This window comes from Epinephelus lanceolatus, chromosome 4 (genome assembly GCF_041903045.1).
Source record: "Epinephelus lanceolatus isolate andai-2023 chromosome 4, ASM4190304v1, whole genome shotgun sequence".
Taxonomy (NCBI): domain Eukaryota; kingdom Metazoa; phylum Chordata; class Actinopteri; order Perciformes; family Serranidae; genus Epinephelus; species Epinephelus lanceolatus.
Window position 1 is genome coordinate 32,746,358 of NC_135737.1, and position 20,088 is coordinate 32,766,445.

Below are 20,088 nucleotides of genomic sequence, written 5' to 3' on the forward strand. Positions count from 1 at the left end.
TCTGGCCCCACTGCTGCCCCAAACACTTTCAGTGGGCAGGAGTGCTCGCCTTGACAGACGAACTTAAACAAAACACAGTGGAACATCTTCACCAGTGGAGCCAGTTAATAAATCAAGCTTTTGCCAAATCCAGTTGGAAGACCAGCGTAAAACGTCTTTTCTTCAGAAGAAGAATGAGAACTACAAGCTACAGATAATATTATATTAAGTACTACATGAACTACAAGAGTTCTAACGAGAACCACAAGCAGTTCAAATGACGTTTTTCCAAATAGATTTTCATGTCGGAGCTTCAGGACACTTGGATCACTACGGTCGAGCAGTATGGAGACATTTTGTGGTTTCAATTCTGTGTTCTTGGACGTTTTAATCTGGGGCGCCGTCAGCCATTAGGTGTGCAGTTGTGCTGCTACCCACTCCCCCCTCGGATCTCTGTAAGTGTTGTGAGGACTCTAAAACTTCACCAGAGCCTCCCTCAGCATGAGGGTGAGTAGATAATGGCTGAATTTTCATTTTTGGGTGACTGTCCCTTTAAATGTTGTTATGGATTCTATTTCTGCAATAACTTTACTTATTGTTGTGTTTACTCTACTAGGGAGCAGAAGCCACCACTACGGTTCTGCAAGCTGCCACCTGCATTTATGTAATCAACTACAACACAGTCCTGATTGGCTGCTTACGTTGTCAACTACAGTGTGGATCCCTGATTGGGTTTTAATTTTTCTTTTTCTCAGTGTTTGGTGTGGCAGTAGGGCCAGACTGACACAGAAAGCTCACATCATCAGGATGGTCTCACCAGGCTAATATATTGTTACCATGATATAAAATTAAATATAACATGATAAAAGATTTTGGCGATATCGCCCACCCCTCATGGGTGGGGTTCAACGTACCAGCCTCCAGCAGCATGCGGACAGTGCGTGGGTCATCAGCCAGCGTGGCGTAATGAAGCGCTGTGCAACCCCGGAAGCCGGCCCTGCTGCTGAGCCTGCTGCTGAATTCATCCTCTCTGGACACAAGGACTGTAGGGAGGGACAGAGAATGACAGAGAGACAAGAAAGATTAGAACAAGCGCTTCCTTTTGCAGAACATGCCCTGGTCGACAGAAAAAAAGGCACAAAACACACACTATTTCCGGCTCCAATGTAAGATGCAACCTGTAAACCCTGTGGAGCTAAGAAGATGAGTATGATGAATTAACGAGCACCTTTAACTGGAAATGTCTGAGCCTTGAGAGCCTGAATAGCGTTTTTTAATCTATTCACAGTCATGGTAAGGCTCCAAAAGTGTGACAATGATAACACTGCAGACTACAAAATTGTCTTTCTTGTTTCCAGCGTTGGAAGAGTTGTTCATTTTCACAGATTTAAGCTTGACTGTCCGACACGATAGGAATAATGTGAGCTGTGTTTAAGGGTCTCCTCTGCTGTGCTCCTCACTAATAATAGAGACAGTCTATCATTCTCTCCTTACTTCTCTTTTTCATAAGAGCACTCATCTCGTGCCACTCCTCCATCATCCATTTTTATTTTTTCCGCCTCCTTCCTCTCCTCCTCCGTATCCATCAATTCCTTTCATCGCTTGCACCCTCGTCCTCCCTCCCCGCTCCCTCTATCCCAATAACTTTGTCTCATCCATTTCCTGACTTCCTCGCCTCTCACTCCCTCATCATCCCACCCATTTCCTCCAATCCCTCCCTCCTTCTATCACCCCAAACGTCTTCTTCCTTCTCCTCCATCTTTAACCTCCCTCGCTCCATCGCTGCTCCCTAGCTTCTTCCCTTGCCCCCTTCACTGCCTTCCTCCTGTCATGTTTCCTTCCTTCATCAGTCTTTCCCTTCATCTATCCATCCCACTCTTTTTCTCTCTCTCTCCGACAGTCTCTCTCTGCAGCGTCTGTGTGTGTGTGTGTGTGTGTGAGAGAGAGAGAGAGAGACAGGGCGGGATAATCATAGCTAACCCAATAAAGCGTCGCACAGGCCCCCCTAGCCCATCCATCAGCGTGCGTCTGGGAAACGCTTCCCCACGCTACGCCGGCCCCACGTGGACCCAAACCTGACAGCCATATAAATGTCTGCAATATACATATCCCATATAAATATGTCTGCAGAAACCCAACACAGACTAGGGGGGGTAAAGTGTGTGTGTATGTGTGTGTGTGTGTGTGTGTGTGTGTGTGTGTGTGTGTGTGCCAGTGCCATCTTCTCCGTGTTTGTGTGTGCAGCTCGGAAGAATAAACAAATAAAACACACACCACTTGTCACAGAACATATAAAATAAATAACAGGGAAGAAATGAAACATGTACATATATGCAAATCTTTATGCAAATTATAATGTCTCATAATATCTGGTTCAACACTTTGGATTCATACGTGTAATATACCAACCACACACACACACACACACAAACACACGCATGATGGATGCACGCACAGTCACAAAGTGGGGTTTTTCTTCGCTTTCACCTTCCAATGAGTGGATGCCTTTCTCCCGCGAGGTGTCGTAAACGTTGTTGAAGTCGTCTCCGGCATTTGGGTCAGCACCGGCTTCAAGCAGAACCTTTACCACACTGGAAAACAACAAAAGACACAGACACACATTTAAATACATGTAACAATCCTGCCTGGAACTCATATTATATTAACACACACGTGCACACAGACCAAGTCTTTCCACAGCAGTAATTCTGTATTTGCAGCCAACACTGTTCAAAGATACAATTGAGTCTTTGTGGCATTCATACATTTATATTGTTACATCAACATATATATCATGATATAGTAAGAAAATGAAGTATCTGAGGGTCTCTGAATTTTGGTAAATCCAGAGAATTAAAAAAACAGATTATGTTCTTCATCATACTAATGCAAAAGTACTGTAAATCTATTATTGTCATATATTGTCATATAAAGCAGCAGTGCCCTCAGTAGCCTAATACAACCAAAGATATTAAAGAGACAGCTACCTGCTAAAACATCTAAACTCCCACAGCATGTATAGTCAAATTGCCCAACCCTAATCAAGCTGTTTATGTTTATATCCACAAACATTAGAGCCCTTATTTAAAAAAGACAACATTCCTACTAAGCTGTTTACATGGCAAATATTCTGATGAACATGCCCTAACATGCCGTTTATCATGACATGCCAGGATTTTGTCAGAGTTCTTGTTCAACCGTGTGAACACAGCCTTCCTTTTTCATTCCTTCAACCATCTTCTTGAAAAGGTTGATGTTGCAATATTTGCACGTTTAAAATATAAAAGAAACGCACACCAAAAATTATACTGAGGTGCTGATCGCAGGCAATAGACTTATTTTATTTTGATGACGTTCTGGCCTTTGGACCTTCTTTGAGTTCAACAAGCATGCCGCATATTGCTTGTTTTCTGCAATATTTGCACCTATCAAAAAATGGATATCGAAGTCTTTAATGGTGTTTAAAGTGGCTGTGTTTCTTCTTTCAACCAAAAAATGTGGGCTTTTATTTTGGGCATGCATTTCTACACCAGCCTTGGAAACTGCTGGCTAGTTGGTTTGTGTACAACAAATTTATGACAACATACAGTGCCGAAAGTAAATAGGCAAGAGCTGTGTGCCGAGAAGTGTGGTAAAAATCCCAATTGAGAAGTATGTTCTAAATATGCTGTAAACATGTCCAAAAAATGTTACAAAGCCCGAATAATTTCAGTATATTCCATGTTTTAATCAGAAAAAGTTTCATTCAGAGAAGTAGCTATATGCTGTTTACATGACCCATATCAATCTTGGAATATTGTCAGGTTTGAAATAACAGTGAAATATTAGCGTGCATGTAAATGTACCCACGGTTTCCCAAAAAGACACAGGCAAGCATGTGTCACAGCACCTGACAATGTAGCCATGTTACAGGAAGTAAGATGCAGACTGGATTTAAGACTGGGAAGAGACTTGCTTCCTTTGTGAGTGTAACCTTGACCCTTTAACGAAGTTTCTCCCATCCTCACAGCTTGAAAACAAACACGCTGCACAGATGTTAATTCCTCAATTGACCACGACTCTTCCACCTGATTTACTTCCATTTCTAGTCCGCTCCGTTATGGTGGATACACTCCAGTGGCTGCTCCCCTCTCTCAATACACAGTAGTCTGCTTTGTAACATGTACATATGTGTACATTGAAGGGGCAAGGGTCGGGCCTGTTTCCGGCGCCGTTGGCGAGGGGGGGGGGGTCTGTGTGTTTGTGTGTAGCCCTTCATTGGAGCGTACCGCCTTATAGAACAAACACGAGTACCTCGGCAACACCACTCACTGTGACCCAACGGACATTCCAGGTACCGTCTCTCCGTCTACAGAACACACTCGCTCGCACGTTTTACATTTGCCACCGTGAACGTGAGCAGTGGCTTTGACATTGAGACGCAGACATGCACATGAACACACACAAAAACTAGTCAGCCAGTGTGTGCCCACTGAGAGAGAGGACGGGGGCGATGGCCGAAACATGAACCCTGCCAGTACACTGCTGGCTGCCATTAAACCTGCGACTGTGTAATTCAGCCTGGGAGGGAGTGATGGATCATTTTCAGCTAAATGGTTATGGCAGGAGGCCTCAGAGGGCTTAAATGGAGCAAAATGATTATTCATAGGAGGATGAGGCGGACCCCTTTTTTAGAGCATCTGTGCTTGACCACGTAACAGACTACAGCTTCTCTTTAGGAGGACCTGTGCTCTTAAAACGAGTACTGGGAGGAGATACGACCTCAGGAAGGATGGAGAGACTTCACAAGTCACTTCTGATATAACACCACACAGTCACTTTATAGGTGAGGTGTGAAATTAAAGTAAGAGTAACACACAGTGAAGTACTGTTTTAAAAAGGAAAATAAGATATTTTGACAGGACAAAAATGTCTTAAAAATAAAACACATTTGACAGTAGACTGAAGCAGCATAACATTTGGAGTATGTAACAATAAATGGATGCAACCAACATTTTTACTTACACTAAAGATGACTGCAAATAATTTCTCTATGAAATGTTTATCAGAAAATAATGAAAAATGCTGGTTGTAATTTCCCAGAGCCTTACATCTCAAAATCGGTTGTGCACATCCTCAGAAATTAACACAATGTGTCCTCAAGATGCAACACATACATGAATGGTGGGTGCAGGTGCAGTGGGCTGCAACTAACCATTAATTTCATTATCATTTAAGTCTGCTGGTTACTTTTTTAAAATGATCAATTAAGCGTTTTTATCGGTCTATAAAATGTCAGAATATAGTGACAAATGTCCATCCCAGTATCTCACAGTCCAAAGTGATGTCTTCAAATGTGTTGTTTAGTCTTTCCAAAACCCAATGACATTCAGTTTAATATAATATAAAACAGAGAAACACAGAAAATCTTCATATTCAAGAGGCTGAAAACAGCACTATCTGCCATTTGTGCATGAAAAATTACTTTAACATTCATTCAATTACCAAAATAGTTGACAATTATTTATCTGTCTGTTGATTAATAAGTCAGTTGACAAATCGTTACAGCTCTATGTCACACTAGAGCTCTGATTCTCTGTTTGACTCCGACTGGGCCCGACCAGACCCGCCAGGTTCGCGCCAGGCCGTAATTTCTCATCATTAAACCGGGGCTTGAATCGCGTTTGGTTTCTGCTTTTTTTTTTTAATTTTATTTATTTATTTATTTTTTAATGAAACCAGCAGTTTCTGTGCGTAAATGGCAAAAGTTTACATAGACTACATTAAGCGGGAAAGCGAGAGAAAGATGGGGGGAGTGCGACAGAGAGGGAAAGTGACAGAACGACGGAGTAAAATAATGGAAAAACTGAGAGGGATGGAAAACGAGAGAAAGAGAGGGGGCTGCAAGGTGACTTGGTTGGCAGTGTTTCCTTCTGCCTTCCCAGCAGTCAGAGAAATGAACGCAACACACAAGGAAGAGTGGTGATCATCATCTGTGCATCACATGGCCATAGATCACCATGCGCACTAGATGCACTCTGCCAAACCTGCCAGGCATGAGACGACAGACTACTGAAATTAGGAAGAGACGAGGGAGAAGTGATACAAGAAAACATGAGCCCTTTGCTTGTAGCGTTTTTAAAGTGGAAATGCGTGTGTTTCCTCGGCTCTGGCCCGAAACTGCTGCCGTGGGTCAGACATATGTCGCATTTGGATAGTAGTGGTGTAGCTTTGTGTAGGGTCAGGGTAGCCTCATTGTCGCTTTTTCTGCTTTGATTTAGTGATTTTGGAATTAACAACTTAGTAACCTCCTCCAGTGTCTCCATGTTTAGGTCTGTATGGTTCTAGTGGAATCCTTCAGTAACACGCATGGTACATAGGCAAGTATACATCACAGTACACACAGTACAGTGTACCATCCAAATAAATGGCTCCAGTATGTCAGTAAAACTAAAAAACAGAATAAAAACCATAATTAAAATAAGAGCAGACTTGTAGTAGTTTGTGTTGCACTACAGAACATTCCTGTGGGAGAGCGATGCTGAGAACAGCCTGGCCAGGTCTTTGTGTCTGACCTTGCTGAGGGAGTATAAAGGACTATTGGGGGGTCCCCTTTTGTTACTGTATCACTGTGGCTGGGGGCGGCAGGGGGGCCTTGACCCACGGAGGGCTCTCCTCTCACCCTTGCAAGCACTTCTACAAACACATCGATGCATCCTCCGAGACACATACAGACGCACACAAACTACGGTTGGTCACACGAGGCTGGGCAGGGCTGTGTGAAGAAACGAGATGGTCTGAAAAGGGTTAATGGCATCAGGAAGGTAAACACGACAGGGATAAAGAGAGGAAAACTGCGGAGAGGAGGAGGAGGAGGAGTGGATGAAAGGAGGGAAGTGCAGCTAAAAAGATGAAAGAGGGAGATTTAATTATCCAGGATAGTGCTAAAACTAATGAGCTTTTGAAAACAGTTGATAGTTTTGCTAATCAACTGATGATCAAGTGGCTAACTTTATTTGGGACATTAAGGAGGAGAGTTGCAGCACTAATTTGACGCCAAACTGAAGGCATGCAGAGGTTAATTAGGTTAAATTCCCATTTTAAAGGAGTGGGCCAAAGTTAAAATTACAGACTTCCTAATAAAATTTTATAAGTGTCAAAACAATGTTATCTGTAAATTACAACAGTATTTTACCTTCATAGCTAAACCGAGACAAAATGTGCATATAATATTGTGATAAGAGTTTCTTTTAAGGAGCAAAGCATCACCCCTGGAGCTGAGAGGGAGTTCACATCTTCCTTGAGAACACTTCAACAGATGCTTGGACCAGATAAAGGAAGTTCTCCCTGCTGAACAACCACCCAGCTCTTGTATCGAAAGCTTGAATTAATGACCACTATTCACTGGTAGATTTAACCGTCCAGCTCGTGCCGAGGTTCGCCAGCAGGTGACCGGTGTTACGGCTCGAGGCTGGTGTTAGTTTCTTATCTTGCCCCGGAGGGAAGACAGGAAATGGACACTTCCGTCGGCCCTGTGCTATAATAGACACCTGAGCCGAACTGACCATCCATGTCTCTGACCACCTGGCCCAGACGCTGGACCTCACTTGACCTCATCTCACCTGGCGCACACCTGGGGTCAGATAGATGCCAGGAAGACAGCTTCACTGCTTTGTTTTTTTTTTTTCAGCCAAATAACCACATTGGTAAAAATGCTGTATTATTAAGCTAAAATCTTCAAAGTATTTTCTTTATATAATTATTTTCTTGTAAAGGATCCCTCCTCTGTTGCTCTTGCTGAGGTTCATTCCATTTTTTCCCTGTTAGGTGTTTTTTCCTTTATCTGAATCAATAGGCCACTCAAGGCTGACTCCACAGTTTAGTCACTCCCCATAGACCTCCATGTTAAAATGCCCAATATTACAGTAGAAATAAACATGTTTATGGCCTGGTACAAAAACTGTCACATTCATGACAACAGCAGGGGGTTGAACTTTTAACGTAACTCACCTGTTTAAATTTCTATTAAGGCTTGAAGCTATGCATATTTTAAGGTGGGCCACTCTGACTGACTCTGAGTCAGATCCACCCTCCAATATGGTCACTTCTAGCCCCAAAAAAACAAGATGGCAGTGGTCTAAATGCCAAACTCGAGGCTTTAAAACGAGAGTCAGCAAACCAATGGGGGACATTGCGGTAGCTACGTCCAATTTTCTATACGGTCTATTGCTTTTCCCCTTTTCTATCAAAGAAAGTCATAATATACTGTATATAACAGGTGTGCATCATGGGATTATGACAATGAAGTAATCCATACAACATTAGTAGGTACATTTCTTTGTCTTTAACAGTGGTTCTTAAATGTTGTGCCGTGATGCCAAATCAGGTGTGCCGTGGGATTCTGTGATATTCACACATTATTACTGCAATGCTGAACTGAGCCTATAGAAAAAGTTATGAATGAATTTTTAATTAACTGTACCAGTATATTGTGCGCACCCATTTCCTAGCAGAGAGGCAAATTCCACCTAAAAAATGTAATTACATTTAGTTTAATTTAATTTAAAAGACTTACACAGGGAACCTATTTGTCACCATATGTGAGTGGGAATTATGTGTGACACAGTGACACATCAAAAACCCTGATTGGCAGTCAGTGTGAGGGATGATAACATTTAAAAGGAGAAAGTACAATAGATGGCTTTATTGTACAGAGCAGATTACAACAGAGAACCAGCAAAGACCTACCACCAAAAGAAAAGAGAAAAAAACTGTCAGTAGACAATACCACAAAAACTACCTGTCTCGTTTTTTCTAATTTTTATTGTCTTATGTCGTAATAAGTGATAACACGTTGCAAAAGTTTTTGTGCACAGATATATATACACAGGTGTGTCTTTTTTTTAAAAAAAAAAACAACTTTATTTTTCAAATTTTTGTGCAAATTCTGTACAGTAAGCACTGCTACAGGTAACTTACAATGGAGTTACAGGAGATACTTTGTTCGTCAACAGCAATTTGCATGAAAATAATTTTAAAAAAAATAAGGAGAACAAACGAACAGGGGCACGAGTTGTTTGTTAAAGACTATGACGGTACTCTTGTTATATGCACTAATCAGAGTATTTCAGATGCATGTCAAGTTGCCACCTCTTTATGTGAGGTATGAGTCCCACTTTCTCCAAAAAGTGTCACCTTTGTCCTTTTGCAGTCATTCGTTCCATACACTGAATGTCATTGATTAAGGTAATCCATTCGTTGATTGGGGGTGGGGGGGGGTTCCCCACGAAGCCATTGCCGTGTTATGGCCTTTTTACTTGCCGCCATGAAGATTTTCAAAAGATATCTGTCCTTTTCAAGTATTTCTAAGTCCATGTTCCCCAGGTAGAAGGATAGACAGGTGAATTCAATGTCATAGCATAGGACATCCCTGATAGTGTTGTGGAATACAGGTGTGTCTTGAGATTTCGGTTGCCCTCTGGTGTTTAAAAAAACACTGGTCTACAAGTTCAAGTGTGAAATGTAGCCAACAGAACATCAACAGCCTGTATAATATAATTACCTAAATAATATAAGAGCCTAATTCTTAGGATAAATGGTAAGGAAAGCACTCCAAAATGTATCAACAAGGATGAAAATATTAAAAGGCCGTTGTTGTAAGTGGTCCTCTTACATGTTGGAGTGCCTACCTGTTTATCCTGTTAACCTGACTCATATTTTTGATTTAGGTTTGATTATACAGAGCACCCAGTCATCTTTTTCCTTACCTAATTATTAACTTTAACTCACTTAAACACTCTCCCTGTTTTCCTGTTATACTGGCTGTGCAAAGTGGTGAAGTTCATGTCCAACTTTCAACAGCTATACTCTCTTAATCACTGCATGGTTGCTGCATAGCTGTGAAATTAAATAAGACAGCAATCCCTTATATCCAGCGCTGTACTCTTATGAAAATTTCTACTTTGAATGAAAAGTGAGCAATGTACACATGTTGAAAAATTAAATGAAAACTCAAAAATGTGGTTTTAATGTGGCACAGGGAAGAATATCCTTGAAGTTTATATATGTTTTACCGGGGCCCACCTCAGAGAATACTGTTTCAGTGTACAGGAAGTGTACATGTTAGAAACAATGATATATGGTAACTGACTCTGTCACTAAACCAGGCTGCCTACCATCATCGTCATGTTGTATCGTGACCAAATGATGAGAATATGTTACTGGGAGCTGTGCTGGTGATTTCTCACCTCTATTCACTAGAGCTAATCCTGTTCCCAAACCCATAATCCCTCTCCACATCACTTTCGCTCCACATCTAGACTATTCTCTCCTCTCTTCCCCAACGAGCCACTCATCCTCTCGTTCCATCATCCCTCCGCTTTCCCCTCCCTCACATCGAGTAACTCGGCCGACAGGTCGGAACGGTCAACAGGCGTTACACTCGGCTGAGCGCTCATTGTGCACGTGAATGCAGCGAGGGAGGGACGGAGGGAGAGAAAGAGAGATGGAGATGGGCATTGTGTGTTAAAGAGTGCAAATAGCGGGCCAGGCCCTGCGCCTCCCTGATTTAGCCCCACATCAAAGCTAAGCAAACACACGCCCCCTGATGTCTCACCCTTAATTCTTACACACACCCCGCTACTCCGCCCCTGATTCTCTCCAACAGCCGCACCTCGTCCCTGCCTGGCAGACGCTACACCTCGACTTCCTCTGAAATAGCGCTGTGGTTAAATCTTGTGTCTCTTGAAACACAGTTATCACTTCTGGTCCAGGAAAATATAAATACAGTGTAAGGGAGGGGTGAAGTTATTCAACAATAAGATCCATGCTGACACTGTAGCTACAGGCTAGACCTTGTTCCTGAGTAATGCTCCCTGTGTTTTCACTTAACGGCTGCAAATAAAGTTGTGTGTGACTGAGTAATAGGTAGTTGGCCTGTAAGATATTTGGTATAAACTCCCCTTGTATGTGTGTGTTTGTGCACACACTCACACATGCATCCTCACTGTGTGTGTGTGTGTGTGTGTGTGCGCGTGTGTGTGTGTGTGTGAGAGAGAGACATGCGTGACTGATGTGTGTGAACCGATGTTCTGTCTTCCCTGCAGCAGTGACGGCTCACTGGGGGGTTGGAAGACGGGATTAAACACAGAGGAGTGTCACTGGCTCGCTGAGTTATAGCACTCATAACACACACACACACACACAAGACAGTGCAGTGACACACACAAACAGTGCGTACAGACATAAACACACACACAACCAAATATGTATCCTGGTTACAGACCAGGCAGTGAGTAGAACAATTATTGATTGATTTTTGTCTATAAAATGGGAGAAAATTTTGAATAATGCTCATCAAAATGTCTGGCTGCCCAATGTGACATCAACAAATCACTTACTTTGTCCAAAATCCAAAAGATATCCAATTCACAATCAAGTAGAAGCAGCAAACTGTCACATTTGAGAAGCTGGAACCAGCTAACATTTGGCATTTTTCCTAAAAATGACTTAAACTGTTTACCGATTACCTAAATTATTAAAACCAACTACTAGATTAAACGCTTCTTGAGTTTATTAACTTCATGGAAAAGTTTATTAGAACACATTTATAAGTAATACAGAAAATAAAAATCTAAACTTTCAAATTAACACATATTATTCGCTCCAATTCCGAAATATTGCAGAAAGAAAAATCATTTGTTCGGACAAACTTCAATTTGTCTCACATTTCCATTTTAGCAGCATTAAATTCAAACTTACGAACTCGAGGAGGGGGCCACTGTAACCCTGACATCTAAAGTAAGCTCATTTTCAGCTATTTTCATATTCAAATTTCATATTATGCTTCTCACGGGCACATGAGGCCCTTAAACAATAAAAAGTGACCAAACAGTCCTGATGGAGAAAAAAAAAAAAAGCGCTGTAAATTGGATTTAGCCCGGCCTTAACCTCGGCCCCTCTCTGTGCTGTGTGTGTTCTGGGGGCCAGGAGGCTAATTTAATTTGTTGGACAGAGAGATGGGGGAACGGGTAAAGACCGTCTGTCAGTCTCAAAGTCGCACTTTGCACTTCTGAAGACCTACTGTAACAACTAGAGCGGGGACACGGACGACATATGCTCACACACTAACTCATGCAGACAGCTGTGTGAACCCAAAACACTACATCACTGTTACATATGTTCATCAAGGAGGGCAGAACTTTGAAACACATGACTTATTCAGTGGGTTTAGTTGAAACACACACAGACCTGTGCTGTCGGTTCATGGCCGCTACCATGAGAGGGGTCCATCCTAGACGGTGGCGGTAGTTTGGGTCGACCCCCTCTTTTACCAGCCTGATGGGGAAAAGAAAAGTGGTTAGAATTTAACATAACCATTATTATCATCATGTAGTGGAGGGCATCTGAAACAACTGTCCATATTACACAGGGCTCCACACTAACTTTTTAAAGCCGTTGCCAGGCTGGCACCAGGCCTTAGCTTTTGGTTGCTGTAACTGAAAATATGGGCGCCATTTTAAGTCACTTATATTTGGATTAATTAAAATACTACGCAGCATTAAGTCAACTTAATAATGAATATGTGACATATAAATGTTTTACTAAATTAAATGAACAAAATTCTGTTAGTGTTTTATCTGATACTATTACAGACTTTGAATCTGAAGTGTCATCAGCAACGTTTCTACCCTAAACTTCCGGTGTACAAAATATTTTGTCTAACCCTGTGGGTCTGTGGGATGTGCTACCTTGAACTAGTGAACTTGATTTATCACTTGATGCATTTCGGATGAATTTGCACATTTGTATAGGACTTTTCACACCACAGTGAAACAGCTCAATTTACTTGGACACTGCCTCTAAAATAGATGCCTGTGCACATGCAAGTAACTAATGCACCAACGCACATGCAGCATCATCACATGCAGCATTGTCTGCTGCCAGTTCTGAATATCACTAATTAAACAAACATTTAAAAAATATTAATCTAGGTTGTACATTTTGCTGTTTACTGTCCCAATAAATGTTAAATAGTGGCTGCCACTGATAACAACCAAAGGCCAATAACTGGTTGCGAACTTCTCAAAATGATTGCCAATGGTAACCTGGCAACCATTGCTGTCGAGCCGATAGTAGTGGTACCAATATGGCAGAGCTGCAACAATTAATCAATTAATTCTCAAATATTAAATTAATGACCTACTAATTTGATAATCGATTAATCAGTTTGAGTAAATTTTTAAGAAAAAAAAGTCAAAATTCTGGTTCTTAGTTTGACAATTTCCTGTTTTCTTTACTCCTCTGTAACATTAAACTGAATATCCTTAGGTTGTAGATGAGCCAAGATGTTGAGAAAGCCATCTTGGGCACTGATCAACATCTTTCACCATTTTTGGACATTTTATAAACAATCAATGAAAGTAATCATTACTTGCAGCTATAGTGAGTAGGAGTATTTGTTAATATCCTTATACATGCTGAGACATAATGGTACGAGAGTGAAGATTTGTTCACATGTAAAAGGGGAAATAACGCACATGAAATATGCAAAAATGTGAAAATGACAACTGGCTGAACAGCTGCTTGTGTGACTGTACCAAAGGCCTGCCTTGTTAGACACACCAGCATGAAACCAGCCCGTTATATCTTTGTCTCTGTCTAACACACACACACACACACTTGCTCCTTGACCAGTTAATGTGTCTGTGTGTGTAGCCCAGGTGTTTGCTGAGTTTCCTGCCCGAGGGTATGACATCAGGTACTGGAGTGGCACAGGCTTTATAAGTGTGTGTGTGCGTGTAAGTGATCCGTCTGTCGTCTCATGTGCTGAGCAGGCAGACAGTGTGTGTGTTTACAGTCAACACAGTGGCCTCTGTCTGCTTTGCACTCAGCTCTGTCGCTCTCCGGCTCCGTTTTCACTGCCCGGTCTGCATGCAGAATGAGAGAAAATGGCTCATCACTGCAGCTACATCTGAGCTCTTCAGGGTGCAGTGCTTGTTTTGGTTCATTCAAACTGAGCGGCTATGAGTACATTAGTTTTACAGAAAGGTTGATTTAATTTAGGGACATTGTGGGAAGTCAGAGCTTTTGTATTTCACAAATACACGGCAGAATTAGATGGAAAAGCAGGGCAGGTAAGCTGTGGTCCATGACAATTAAAATGATTTAAATCAAATGAGTCAAACAACTACATGAAGGATTGTCAGAATCTCCACAAACAGGGGTGACACTATGCTTAAAGGGACATTTTTGGTTAAATTATCTGTATATTTCAAGTGTCTGGCTAATGTATCTGGCAAACCTGGCCTTTAATGAAACCTGGATATTGTTCAGTCAATGTTACTTTCAAATGTGGCAGAGAAAGACAACAGAGCGTCAAGGATATCTGTAAATCCTGCAATGAAACCACCTGAAAAAGCCTCGAGTGTGAGTTTTGCTGTGAGTTATAGGGTCACAGAAACCCCTTTCACACTTGCACCGCAACCCTGAACTTATCTAGACGTTACCCAGAGGAGCCGTACGTATGTGAGAATGCAAGTGCCTGAATCAGCTGACCATCGAATAGATTTTATCCTGCCAGCTCTCTAGTACAAAGTCCATGCAATTACCGACTGGCCCATCTGTTAATAGAGCAGATAATTGTCCTGAGAATTCACAGTGAATAAGTGGGCTTGCTGATGGTGTTTCTCAAACACAAGTGGTGCGAAGCTGGAAGAGTACAAACATCCGAGGGCAAAGAAGGATGGTATGTGTCCACAGGGGCATTTTTTGACACTAGGGGTCGCATTGCTTCCTGGCATTGGACCCTTGATGGGCATCCCACTAAGTAAATAGGCAAATGATTTCTAGACATCGGACCACTCAAAGCGCTTTTTACACTATGTGTCACCCATTCACACACTGGTGGCCGAGGCTACCGAGCAGGGTGCCACCTGCTACTCAGTTTTTAACACCGACGGGGTTCAGAAACTTGCTCAAAGACACTATGACATGCAGACTGGAGGAGCCAGGGATCGAAGTGGATGATCGCTCAGCCACCCCTAGAACATACGCTGTTCTTGCATTTCAAAATGGACCGACATGGCGGCTCAGTTGGAAACATTCTCTTGTATTAAGAAAATAGTTCACCGAAATGTGTTTCTGAAAACATCTGAGGCGAGAAACAAGCTGTGAAGTTGCTGAATCTGTCTTCATTTCAGAATGAAAATGATTCGTTTTTCAGGAGTCTCCAGAGGCGGCGAGTTGCGCTGGACGCCCCTGATATGCATCAAGTAGCATAGATTCAACTTTATGCAAATGAAGAGCAAAACACAACGCGGTGCTACCAGAATGCATCGCACAGAGATACACAGACAATGAATGGGAGATGTGGAAATGACGAAACCTGTGGACACAAACCACAAGGGCCATTTACACAACGACACCAACAAAACTGTCTCGAAATCTTCAGAGTAATTAAGGGAACGGAAAGAGACTGGCTACATAAATGAAACACTGTGATTTCCGTACCACTTTTTGCGTCATGTTCTGCCTCCTGCATGCTCTAGCCTGGAAACACCCCTGAGGTGGGAAATAAGCCAGGAAATGAGACGTGTTCTAGGAGACAACACGTCTGACACAGATAATCTCCTGTTGTCACATGTAAAAGGGCAACTCCGGACAATGTCCCAACCTGATTCTCCATTCAGTTCAAATGAGTAACAGCAGAAGATGACGTGGTTTCACATGCTAGGCTGCAATAAAACTAGAAGGGGGACATTTTCAAATCTATAAATACTAAAGACAAGCACAAGATAGAAAATGACAGCAGTTTCCATTCCGAAAACTTCAGCATCGTTATCTGTGGAAGCTGCATCTCATTATACATGACAGCATATCAACTTCATACACATCTTCCCGTGTTAGAATGCTATCTCAGTATTACAGTGATTCAGCTTTTATGAAATCTGTGTTAAAATCGAGACCTCCATCCTCTCCAGTCTCTCTGCAGGCACACCCTGACACTCTACCACTTGTATAACATAAACCAAAGCACTTAACACATCTGTGATCTGCTGACTGTCTCTCTGCACTCTCACCTGCGCCATCTGGCATCTGGGGACAGGTAACTCTAGCCGGCACATGGAGACACACGTGGATAAACACATGTACGCTCGCTTGTATACACTGATACAAATACCCGACGACGCACTGTACACACACAAGCACTGATTGTTGACATGATTTTTGCCCAAAAGTGAGCAGCAAGACTGACAGGGAATCCGACAATCCACCAATATGAACAGCAATGTGTTTGTTTATGTAACCAAAAGTACTAATACATCACACATGGCACATTGTAGGCTCTTCAGTATTGAACTTCCACACCAAATTTTAGGATTATGATCTTGTGACTACAGTGGCTCAATTTGGTCTGTTTTCATAGTTATTCAAGATTTGTAATACAATATTATCAGCAGTACAGATGGGACCAAGAGGCACTACAGGACCTGACATGCTCTTTTTTGGGTGGCTCTGGTTGACTGTCTCTGAGTGTGAAGTGAGATTGTAAGAGACTCAAGAATAAGGAAGCATTTTAATTTGTAAGGTAGATAAGATAAATAAAGGTACTGCAAGTGTGAGGAAAAATATCTTTAAAACAAACTTCAAATATGAGGGAGGGAACCAAATCAAGGCACACTATTTGAACACTAGAGCTCTGAGTGTGAAATCCATCCTGCTAACACACACAGGTGGTCCTCTTCTTCCACCTGGTGGTTATTGGTGGGACTACAGGTGATAGAGCTGTGGTTTCATACCTGCAGCTGTTCTAACTGGCTTCAGCATACATCTGTGGTTTGTACAAGGATAGGAACGAGACTAAAGAGCAAATGATGATCGATAATTCACAAGAGCAGAGTGGAGAAAAAAGTCTAAAGTTAAAACAATGCTTTGTACTTTCTACTAACCAGAGCCCATTACAGGCTGACAGTAACACTGTAGTGCAAAGATCAATTTAGATGAAACCACTCACTGTTTGTGTAGCACTTTAATGGAGTTAAATGTAGTCCAGGCTGAGATAGATGAAATTAAGCATCACATTATTTCTGCTTCAATGTCCTGATATGTAAGGAATTATAATTACTTGCAGCGGATATGATCTCTGACAAAACAATCATTGACAGCCAAATAAGTCATTTAATTTAGCACAGCCTCTGAAAACTGTAGAATTTACACATTACAATAACTAAACTCCCAAGTCATATGATGTCATATAAATATCGCAAACCTCTGCTGATTCCCAACTGAGTTTAACTAAAGGAACAAAAGCAGAGATCGCAGGACATACTGTATCTTTGTACTTTTGAGCTAATGAGAACAAGGCCTCTCTGGTAGTTTCTCCTCTCCTCTCACACAAGAACAGTGTGGATCATATGGCTTTACTTCAGCCATCGAGTTCAGAAAAAAAATCAACATTTATCACACCTGATGGAAGTGTGCAGAAATTGAGTTTCATCAAAAGCATAAGTACAGGTTCAATTCAAAATTGTTGGCAATTATTTTCATCCTCATACATCCTACTGCCATCATGACGGGTTGCTGTTCTCTGGCACGATGACTGACTATCAAAATGTAAAAAATAAACATGTCACATATTTTTTTTGGCATCTACAACACCCTGCAACACCTCCTTGAATCATGTGGTTCAGAATGGAGAGAGCCAAGGATGTGTCTCCATGTTGTGGGGCTGGAAAGCGCATGTGCAAAGTGTCTGTGAAATACGCAGTGAGCAGTGCGCACTAAATGCATTTTTGTGATTTTCTGTGACTGTGTGTGTGTGTGTGTGTGTGTGTGTGTGTGTGTATGTGTGTGCTACCTGGCCACATCTTGAGAGTTACAGGTCCTTGCTGCCTCAAGAAGAGCATCACCTTGATAATGCAAAAAGACAGTAGAAAACATTACACAAGACTAAGGAGAACTTGAGCAAACATGAGAACATTAAGGATGTGCCAAAAAGAGAAGAGCAGGGTCAGTTGAGAGACGGTGGGACGGTGCCTCTCTGGAAAGTTAGAAAGCAACTATGTCTTTGCCATATACAGTACAGGCCAAAAGTTTGGACACACCTTCTCATTCAATGCGTTTTCTTTATTTTCATGACTATTTACATTGTAGATTCTCACTGAAGGCATCAAAATTATGAATGAACACATGTGGAGTTATGTACTTAACAAAAAAAGGGGAAATAACTGTAAACATGTTTTATTTTCTAGTTTCTTCAAAACAGCCACCCTTTGCTCTGATTACTGCTTTGCACACTCTTGGCATTCTCTCAATGAGCTTCAAGAGGTAGTCACCTGAAATGGTTTCCACTTCACAGGTGTGCCTTATCAGGGTTAATTAGTGGAATTTCTTGCTTTATCAATGGGGTTGGGACCATCAGTTGTGTTGTGCAGAAGTCAGGTTAATACACAGCCGACAGCCCTATTGGACAACTGTTAAAATTCATATTATGGCAAGAACCAATCAGCTAACTAAAGAAAAACGAGTGGCCATCATTACTTTAAGAAATGAAGGTCAGTCAGTCCAGAAAATTGCAAAAACTTTAAATGTGTCCCCAAGTGGAGTCGCAAAAACCATCAAGCGCTACAACGAAACTGGCACACATGAGGACCGACCCAGGAAAGGAAGACCAAGAGTCACCTCTGCTTCTGAGGATAAGTTCATCCGAGTCACCAGCCTCAGAAATGGCAAGTTAACAGCAGCTCAGATCAGAGACCAGATGAATGCCACACAGAGTTCTAGCAGCAGACCCATCTCTAGAACAACTGTTAAGAGGAGACTGCGCCAATCAGGCCTTCATGGTCAAATAGCTGCTAGGAAACCACTGCTAAGGAGAGGCAACAAGCAGAAGAGATTTGTTTGGGCCAAGAAACACAAGGAATGGACATTAGACCAGTGGAAATCTGTGCTTTGGTCTGATGAGTCCAAATTTGAGATCTTTGGTTCCAACCGCCGTGTCTTTGTGAGATGCAGAAAAGGTGAACGGATGGATTCCACATGCCTGGTTCCCACTGTGAAGCATGGAGGAGGAGGTGTGATGGTGTGGGGGTGTTTTGCTGGTGACACTGTTGGGGATTTATTCAAAATTGAAGGCACACTGAACCAGCATGGCTACCACAGCATCCTGCAGTGACATGCCATCCCATCCGGTTTGCGTTTAGTTGGACGATCATTTATTTTTCAACAGGACAATGACCCCAAACACACCTCCAGGCTGTGTAAGGGCTATTTGACCAAGAAGGAGAGTGATGGAGTGCTGCGGCAGATGACCTGGCCTCCACAGTCACCGGACCTGAACCCAATCGAGATGGTTTGGGGTGAGCTGGACCGCAGAGTGAAGGCAAAGGGGCCAACAAGTGCTAAACACCTCTGGGAACTCCTTCAAGACTGTTGGAAAACCATTTCAGGTGACTACCTCTTGAAGCTCATGGAGAGAATGCCAAGAGTGTGCAAAGCAGTAATCAGAGCAAAGGGTGGCTATTTTGAAGAAACTAGAATATAAAACATGTTTTCAGTTATTTCACCTTTTTTTGTTAAGTACATAACTCCACATGTGTTCATTCATAGTTCTGATGCCTTCAGTGAGAATCTACAATGTAAATAGTCATGACAATAAAGAAAACGCATTGAATGAGAAGGTGTGTCCAAACTTTTGGCCTGTACTGTACCTGGTTACAAATTTTTTAAAAATTAGACAAAATTTTTTCCTAATTGAATAAGACCCACTGGGCATATTTTAAAAGTACAGAGTTAACTATTTAACTTTTAATTTTTTTTGATAAATCTCAAGTTGTTGTTGACATTTCTGTTTTGCAAAATACAACAAACTCAATAGTCTATATAAATCTACGGGCTATATGTAACCGAATAACCACATCGAGCTCATACATGCTGCTGAAATTAATATTTGGAAACAGCTTTATTTCATACCTCAGTAATGTATTAAATTATAATAATTTTACAAATGTTTTTCCAGATATCATAGAAATGTGTGAACAAATGACAGTCATTTTAAGGTAAATTACTTTTTTTGTTCAATTTAAAAGACATCTTTTTTTTTAGCCTGGAACAAGGTGTCCCAACTAACCC

General features: G+C 41.8%; 1 protein-coding gene across 1 annotated transcript in view; it reads right to left on the reverse strand.

The window, feature by feature from the left end:
- Window positions 1–20,088, reverse strand: part of clpb (ClpB family mitochondrial disaggregase) — a 49,161-nt gene that overhangs the window by 27,114 nt on the left and 1,959 nt on the right. The window contains exons 2-5 of the mRNA XM_033631742.2: window positions 17,816–17,867; window positions 12,208–12,294; window positions 2,467–2,570; window positions 894–1,022 (exon numbers count right to left, since the gene is read on the reverse strand). Of these exons, the coding sequence (XP_033487633.2) occupies window positions 894–1,022; window positions 2,467–2,570; window positions 12,208–12,294; window positions 17,816–17,867 (372 nt within the window). The remainder of the gene's footprint in view (window positions 1–893; window positions 1,023–2,466; window positions 2,571–12,207; window positions 12,295–17,815; window positions 17,868–20,088) is intronic.